Source organism: Macrobrachium nipponense, chromosome 41, assembly GCF_015104395.2.
Source record: "Macrobrachium nipponense isolate FS-2020 chromosome 41, ASM1510439v2, whole genome shotgun sequence".
NCBI lineage: Eukaryota > Metazoa > Arthropoda > Malacostraca > Decapoda > Palaemonidae > Macrobrachium > Macrobrachium nipponense.
Window position 1 is genome coordinate 27,127,360 of NC_061102.1, and position 8,743 is coordinate 27,136,102.

At 35.1% G+C, this 8,743-nt stretch overlaps 1 protein-coding gene across 1 annotated transcript in view; it reads left to right on the plus strand.

Moving 5' to 3' along the window:
* Positions 1-8,572: 8,572 nt before the first annotated feature.
* LOC135212637 (ELL-associated factor 1-like) overlaps positions 8,573-8,743 on the plus strand; it is a gene marked incomplete in the record, with an annotated part of 19,426 nt that continues 19,255 nt past the window's right edge. The window contains 1 exon segment of the mRNA XM_064246232.1: positions 8,573-8,743. Coding sequence (XP_064102302.1) covers positions 8,733-8,743 — 11 coding nt within the window.

The following is an 8,743-nucleotide window of genomic DNA, read 5'->3' on the forward strand; positions in this document are numbered from 1 at the left end:
TAACACACCAATATCATTAATGAATAGTAGCACAATTAATTACTTTCACTTCTGAGCAGTCCTTGTAGACATGAACTTAGATCATAAATCGCTATACGAGATACGACGAGAGGTACGCGCCTCTCTCTCTCTCTCTCTCAAAATGTTGTGAGTACTCATGGGTTGATTTTCAGACCTTAGAGGACCGCTGTTATCTCGTTTCTGAAAGTTATTTGCATAACCTTTAGGTATGAACACATTAAAGCTTTGTCAGATCAATTTATATTCACAATCCACAAAACTAAAACATGGGAAAAATGAAATTAAATCGAGGGATATTGAAACGCATTTGATAAAAGTACAGTTAAAATTAATTTAATAACTAAAAAGTTAAATATATCAAAGAGCAATAACATATAAGTGACAAATGAAATTAATCACTCAATTGGAATTGTAAATCAGTGGCACTCAAATGAAACAAATTACGACAAAATTCAAAGAATTAGGGCAATCACCCTTTCTAAATCCACACACACATCACTACACAACACTAGATAACAGGTCACCTCAAAAGTTGAGCCAAGAAGATGTTCGTTCCGTCCTCCTGCATTCGGGTTTTGTTGGGGAAAAGAGAGTTATACAATTACCACGAATGCAGAGCTGACTTAGAAGGTTTTCATGAACATAAAAAACTTTACAATAATTATCAAGTTCGTTATCAAAAATAAATTCCAAATATAATAGTGTGCAACTGCAACATATTTATTAAATGTAGTGAATTAATTGGTGTGTGTCAATACAATTTTGGGCGAAACCACGCCCATACAGTATACTACGCACATATGCATACACAGTACCCACTTAGTGGGTCCTGCGCATACACACCCACAGAGGGGCACGCAAAGGAGCGACCAGAGGCTAACTACTACCCTTCTTTTCCCCTCCGATCTCTTGACCTCTCCTAATGGCTTCTCTGGCGAGAGGCACAAACAAGACCCATCTTCAACTCTTACAATACGTAATATGTGCAATACACTCACCAAGAACAATTCATATATATATATATATATATATATATATATATATATATTATATATATATAAGGACAAATGAATTATCATAACTAAACCAGTAATTATACTTCATTGCTAAAACGTCTACCGACGTTTATGTCAAAAGACTTTGTCTTTGTGTAAAACCATCTTTTCGTTGCAAACCGCACCACAGATACTACGTAAGAACATAGCAAAATCAGATAAAATAATGTTAAGAGTGTCATTCTCGAGTAGATGTGGTTCTTTCACCCTTATTATGTCATGCAATATAGACATAGACATACATATTTTACAAAATATATGGGCATGCGAATATATTTGGTTTTTACATGAATACAAATACAGTAAAATAGTTCCTGTCTGTCGATTATACCTGACAGACGGCAATATGCAGTGAAAATCATTTCTAATGAGACAGCCACTAGTAACTATAATAAAAGACAAACAGCACGGAAACAAGCGAATATACAAAAACATTAGAAATAAAATCGTTGTGAGAGGAATTCCTCACACGCAGAGTTGATGCCCCAAAGCCTGGACAAATACCGCTTCAATTACTACAACCACTCCATCGGCAGATTCTCCCTCACGTTATCATTCAGGGATGACCTTTGTTTTGGACGTGATTTCTGACCTAAGCTCGAGATGGATTTCCTTTGGGCCTTTGCTATGTTAAAGTACATCATATTTCTGGTTTATGGTGAAAAAATTAACTTTATATTTTTTTTCCTATTTTTGCCAATGTGATGGCTGATGCTCTTGGACTAGCCTCTATATTGGTCAATTCGTCCAAATTATACTGTTAACCCCCTAATCCTGAACGATGTGAAGGATTGTCGAGGAAAAAGCGGATCAAGTCGTTTTTTGACACTTTCTCAACGTCGAAAGTGGATCAATATTATTGATGTTTGAAGAAAAATTGATCAAAGCATTTTGCCTTTGGGCTATGGCTATAAATCAGAGCTTATGTGACAGAGGACTCGTCTTGGGAGACTGGGGACTCAATCTGATAGAACGAAACCATTGAAACCGCCTTTGCTTTTGTGATTGTCTGAGTTTTACTTGTTTACTTGTTTGGTTTTATGTACAGCCCTCCACGGATATGATTCCCTCTCTGGAGGGCCCTTGTACGTTTTCGAAAGAAGTTGCTTATATTTTATAATTTTCTTTTAGTGTTTTCTCGTTAGTATAGCCCCTGCACAATAGGGGACTGTTTAGTTCTTTTTTTAATTTGCTTTCTGCTTGCATGATCTTCACTTCAGGCGGTATTTTATGGTCTAGTCTTGATACGCAGTGTTCAAATGCTCTAACTTAACTTACAATTTGTTCTAGGTTCAAAGAGCCTATTTGCTTCTTATATGCTTCACTTTCATGTCGCTTTTTAAGTCCCATTTATTTAACCACTTCTGTTTCAGTATCAAAATTGAATAGATAATTAGAAGTTCTTGAATATTATTCCACAAATTAATTATGATTATCCAATTTTAGCTTAGCTTAACATAATAATTTTATATATAACGAAAAATTAAAAATATAAACATGGCGTTTGATTGTAAAATTATTCATTATATAAATCGGCTATAATAACCGCTTACGCCTAAAACACATTTTTGAAGTGCTTACTCTTTTAGAGCAAAGCACTTATATGTTTCACAGACGCATAATCCATTATCTTATAAATGTTGCATGTGATTAGGTAGTTATCGAAACCCTTCCCTAAGCGCTTGGGATTTTTGATGATACACATTTTTAGAATTTCCAAGCATCGTTATGTAATTGCAGAATCTGATTGTGTGCCACGTGAACTCTGCTTCTGTTGACTGCCAGAGTGAAAATAAATGGGGAGTTGAAGCTTTATATCTCTAACATCACAGAATCTGTAACTCGCATGATTTTCAGATACCTTCAAAAGAAAACATACACAATAAATCTGATTTATGGGATGATCATTTTCATAATTCCTGTTTTTAACTAATGGATTTTAATTGCCTGCCAAAAATGATCCTATTTTTAACGATTACCACCATATTAAACAAACATTTTTCTTGTTTTGTTACATGATAGTAGAGGTTGTATGTAGACTCTAATGTTGTGTTTTATTAAATGTTCTTTTTGGATTTTGTCATGTACTTAATTCTAAATAAATTGGCATAACTTCTTTCATTTGGAAGGTGCAGGAGCAAGATGTGATTGTCCAGCGATAGCTCAAAATGTCTGAGGAAAGATTAGTACGTGAAGCCATTGAAGCTGGCACCAACCAGTGCACAAAAAGCAGAGCAGAATCGTTATGTTGGTTTGATAGTATTGTCCATTATGATCAAAACAAGTGGGATTTGGTTGTTAGGCCGTTATCTGAGACGAGTTTCAAAAAAATGAGAGACTGGAACAGCGACAGTCCTTGAACTCTAGCTGTTAGTGAAACGTTTGCCTCATGTTTATGCTCAAATGCCTAACGAATGTTCATCAGATTTACATGGATATTTCGATAGTGCTATAAAACGTTTACAAATACATAGAAACTTGCAAAGGGACAATATTCCTCAGGTGATGGTGCACCAAGGTCATCGAAGAAACTCAGGACTTCTCATCAGTGTGGTGCAATTGTTTATTTTTTTTCCTTCAGATGAATGTAGTATATTCTGGGTAAAAATCGAATCACGAAGCATAGAAAGGTAGAGAAACATGTCAAATGTGTGACAAACACAGCTGAGGATACAAGAAAGAATGCAGTAAAAGAAAAACAAGAAAAAGAGATACTCTGATTAAAATTCGAGGCATTTATTTGGTGGTAAGTGAAGCTCAACATCACATCCCTTGTTCAAAAAAATTTCACACGAAAAGAAAATACAAGAAGGAAAAATGCGGATTCTAGGGATATTGAGTCTATAAAACACAATACAGTCTACAAAAAAAAAAAAAAAAAAAAAAAAAAAAACAATTTACAAGAAATTTTTTTTATCATGTTTATGATATAACATGGTGTAATCTGTAAAGAAAAAAAAAAAACAGGATAACTTTTGGCAGACAACTAAAATCCATTAGTTAGTAAAGAAGGATTATGAAACTGATCATCCCATAAAAAAACCAAAGGCTGGGAAGGGATTTTATTGGTGGTTCACGGTCGATATATATGTAGTACGTGTACAACATTGTGTGACTGAGGGGCAACAACAATTGTATGGTAGTTAATTTGGTGCTCATAAATACAATAAACATCAGCAATCCCTACTAAATTGTGTTTTTGAGAGGTAATAATAATTGTATGGTAATTTACTTAGTAGTAATAAATTAAACAATAATAATAATTATAAGCATGAACAACATATTTATTTCAATAAATAGGAGTATCATAATTGCTATATCTTTTCACTTTGGAACTGTGATCATTTTATACGGCCGGCATGTAGTAATCTTTACGGCATTTATCCGTGTTTTAGGACTGACAGAAAAGTCACAGTTCCTGTAGAGTAATTTACCTTTTCTGCGAGAAATGTCCTTCAAAGACTGATCTGCACAAGATTCCTTAAACTTCGATTTATCCACCTTAAACCATCTATGTTGCCTTTGCATCATAATGTAATTCTTTATCGAAATCATTTTACCCAAATGGTAACGGTAACAGATTTTACCCTTCTTGGAAAACTGTAGATTTCTTTGTTTTCTCATATGATCCGTTTTGTTTTTCATATCTGTATTTTGAAATATTTAGAATAAATGCTCCTCCTTACTCTTATTCTCCGACACACTGAAGGCGCCAAACCTCCCCCCCCCCTCTCTCTCTCTCTCTCTCTCTCTCTGTGCTGGGTTTCGAAACTGTCCTCTGTGACAGTTGTGTTGACTAAAATGAATGTAATCGTCTTACGAGGATCATCTATGAATCTCTGGCAATGAGAAGGCTGTTTGGTTTACTGTACGGGACACAATTTGTTTACGTCATATATCTCGGGAACTGCTATTTAGGCAACGCATGGTAGCATTGCTTACTTTAGAGTCCTTTTAGTTCAGCGAGGAGGAAGAGTTGGCGATATCAAATTAATCTCTAATGCAATATGGCGGATCTAGAAATCCTTCATTGGTTTGTGGCGCCGGGTACTTATGTTTTATATATATATAGATATATATATATATATTATATATATATATATATATGTGTGTGTGTGTGTGTGTGTGTGTGTGTGTGTGTGTGTGTGGTGTGTGTGTAACGTACACACATCGGTACATATTCAGTATATATGTAGGCACACACACACTTAAATATATATATATATATATATATATATATATAGATATATATATATATATATATCTATATATATATATATATATATATATATAATATATAATAAAAGGAGCCCATAAAAACAACCAAAATGTAGAGAGAAATTACTATATTTCAGAGACTGCTGTCTCTCTCTTCAGGTATATGAATGAGAAAAGTTTACAGAAAAGGTGGTATTTATACCAAGAGATTCGTCCACAAGTAAGCCAATTTAGGTCACCCCCGCTGATAATCTTCCTTTAATCTTCTTAAGCGTTGGTTGAATGAACACTGCGTCGACGATGTCTGATGTCCAATTCCCTTTTGAGATGTTCATTACCTGCTTCTCTTTTATTAAGACCGATTCCATCATTTGACTCTTGTACCCGGCAGTTGCTGCTATAAATTACACGTGACATATTCCAGTTTATTCTATGGTTATGTTCATTTATATGATTGAAAATAGCCGAGTTCTGTTGTCCATACCTAACTGACCGTTTGTGTTGTATTAATCTCTGGGGAAGTGATTTACCTGTAAATCCGATGTAAGATTGGTCACAGTCCTGGCATGGGATCTCATATACCCCAGAGTCTTTGGGCGATGTCTTTTGTTGGACGTTAATCAGGGATTTGGCTAAGGTATTTGGGTAGGTAAATGCAAAAGGGTTGGATTTCCCAAGGGTGTGAGTTACTCTCTTAATCGTCTCCAGGTGGGGAATTTTTATTTTATTGTTGGGTGTGTCTCTGGTCTTGTCTTTAGGGGGTCGGTAGAAAATTAGTTTCTTTGCTTTTTTAATTGCTTTCTCAATTATATGGTCAGGATACTTTAAAGATGAAAGTTGCTTGCGAATTAGTTCAAATTCTTTTTCCAGGAAATCTGGGGAACAAATTCGTAAGGCTCTTAGGAATAGGTTGCTGGCTAGACCTATCTTGATAGTATTGTCATGATAGCTAAAGTAGTGAATATATGAAAGTGAGAACGTTGGTTTTCTGTATATGGTAAATTTGTATTCTGTCGTGTCTCTGATTATTAAAACATCAAGAAAAGGAATTTTGTTGTCTGTTTCCCATTCAACTTTAAATTTGATGCTGGGCACTAATGCGTTTAATTTTGAGAGGAATTCATTAAAATTACCCCACTATTATCCCAAAATGTTAGTATGTCATCCACGTATCTCATCCACAGCATGTTTTTGGGTTTTATTGCATTTATTACTGTAGTTTCAAAGTATTCCATGTACAGATTAGCTAAAATAGGACTTAAAGGACTACCCATACTACACCCGAATTTTTGCTTGTAGAATGATTCCCCGAATGAAAATACGTTATTAGATGCACATAATTCAACTAACTTTATTATTTTGTCAAGTGCCAAAGGGAAATGATCTGAATAGGGGGATAATTTTTCCCTTAAAAACTGAAGAACGTCCTGTACTGGTACTTTTGTGAATAGGGAGTCTACGTCAAGGCTTAAAAGTTTTATGTTGTGAAGTGGTATATGTGCTTCTCTGAATTTGTGACAAAAGTCTTCCGAATGTTTGATGTGACTGGGAGAAAAAGTGCCTAAAAAGGAGAGGAGGCCAGCTAACCATTTAGAAATTTTGTAATTGAAAGCTCCGGCGCATGAAACGATGGGTCTGAATGGAAGATTGTCTTTGTGAGTTTTGGGAAGACCATAAAAGTAGGGTAATTTAGGATTAATTACTTTAAATTTCTCTAATAGAGAGTAACTCACACCCTTGGGAAATCCAACCCTTTTGCATTTACCTACCCAAATACCTTAGCCAAATCCCCTGATTAACGTCCAACAAAAGACATCGCCCAAAGACTCTGGGGTATATGAGATCCCATGCCAGGACTGTGACCAATCTTACATCGATTTACAGGTAAATCACTTCCCCATAGATTAATCAACACAAACGGTCAGTTAGGTATGGACAACAGAACTCGGCTATTTTCAATCATATAAATGAACATAACCATAGAATAAACTGGAATATGTCACGTGTAATTTATAGCAGCAACTGCCGGTACAAGAGTCAAATGATGGAATCGGTCTTAATAAAAGAGAAGCAGGTAATGAACATCTCAAAAGGGAATTGGACATCAGACATCGTCGACGCAGTGTTCATTCAACCAACGCTTAAGAAGATTAAAGGAAGATTATCAGCGGGGGTGACCTAAATTGGCTTACTTGTGGACGAATCTCTTGGTATAAATACCTACCTTTTCTGTAAACTTTTCTCATTCATATACCTGAAGAGAGAGACAGCAGTCTCTGAAATATAGTACTTTTCTCTCTACATTTTGGTGTTTTTATGGGCTTCTTTTATTTGATGGAATTCTGTTGTTACAGAACACTTTTACCAGTCATATATATATATATATATATATATATATAGATATATATATATATATTAGTTGTTGTTTTGCTTTTCTAGTAATAATGATTTTTTATTGAAAGAAAAATGGTGTTCTGTTATTCATATCCGTATTTCCGTGGTGGGGATGGGGGGCGGGACACGTGATCATCCGGCTCCCCCCAACTTAAATCCGAGACAAGCCATTAAGTCTTGGGACCAGTTTTGCCTCTGATACATTGATTAACAATTAAAACAGTCTATGCAGTAAGTGAAGTTGATGGGAACAGATGAGCGTAAGGTGGAGAAGTCAGGCAGCAAGAAATTAGGTACTAAACCTTTCAAGAATAATGTTAAGGTATTCAAGGACATATTTTCAAGAACATCTGCCTTATGCCTTATTACAAATAAAAAAATTATACCATTATATCGTTTTGCGGTGTTTGATTACAATACATTCGTCAATAATCACTGAAGCATAATCGCATAAAAACCGCAAAAAAAGGAGGAAAAAAATGAGTCTAATTGCATTGCTTGATTTACTGAAGAATTTAGTGGAGTCAAATCTAATTAAATAGGCCTTGGCATATAAATCGAAAACAAAACTGATTTATATTCTAGCAAAACCTTAAAAGGCAAGACCTTCAGTTTACGTCATCGAAAGACCCTCGCATGAATTGTAAAAACGTCCAACTCTGATCAAAGAATGATAAGAATGCATACGCTCTACTATATTTTTGTAATAGTTCGTTAATACTTAAATTTTTCATAGTATAAATAATGTGTAAATACTAATGAATTTGCACTACCTTAAAAATATATATTTGATATCTATTCCTTTACACCTCCCAGAAAACTCCGTAATAAAATATTTTTTTCATACGGAACGCTACCAACAGCTCGCTTACGAGTTGACAACTGAATCGAGCAACCGTGAGCAACACCAGCTGTTCTAGAGTTACAGTGTGGGTGAATTTGTGAAAGCTATCGTACCATACTTACAGTCGTCTCGCGAATTTTAGTCGTCACGACTGCCGTTGCGGTCTCATTTTGTCAAATTTAACGTCTTTTGTTCTGAAAATGTCTTTTGC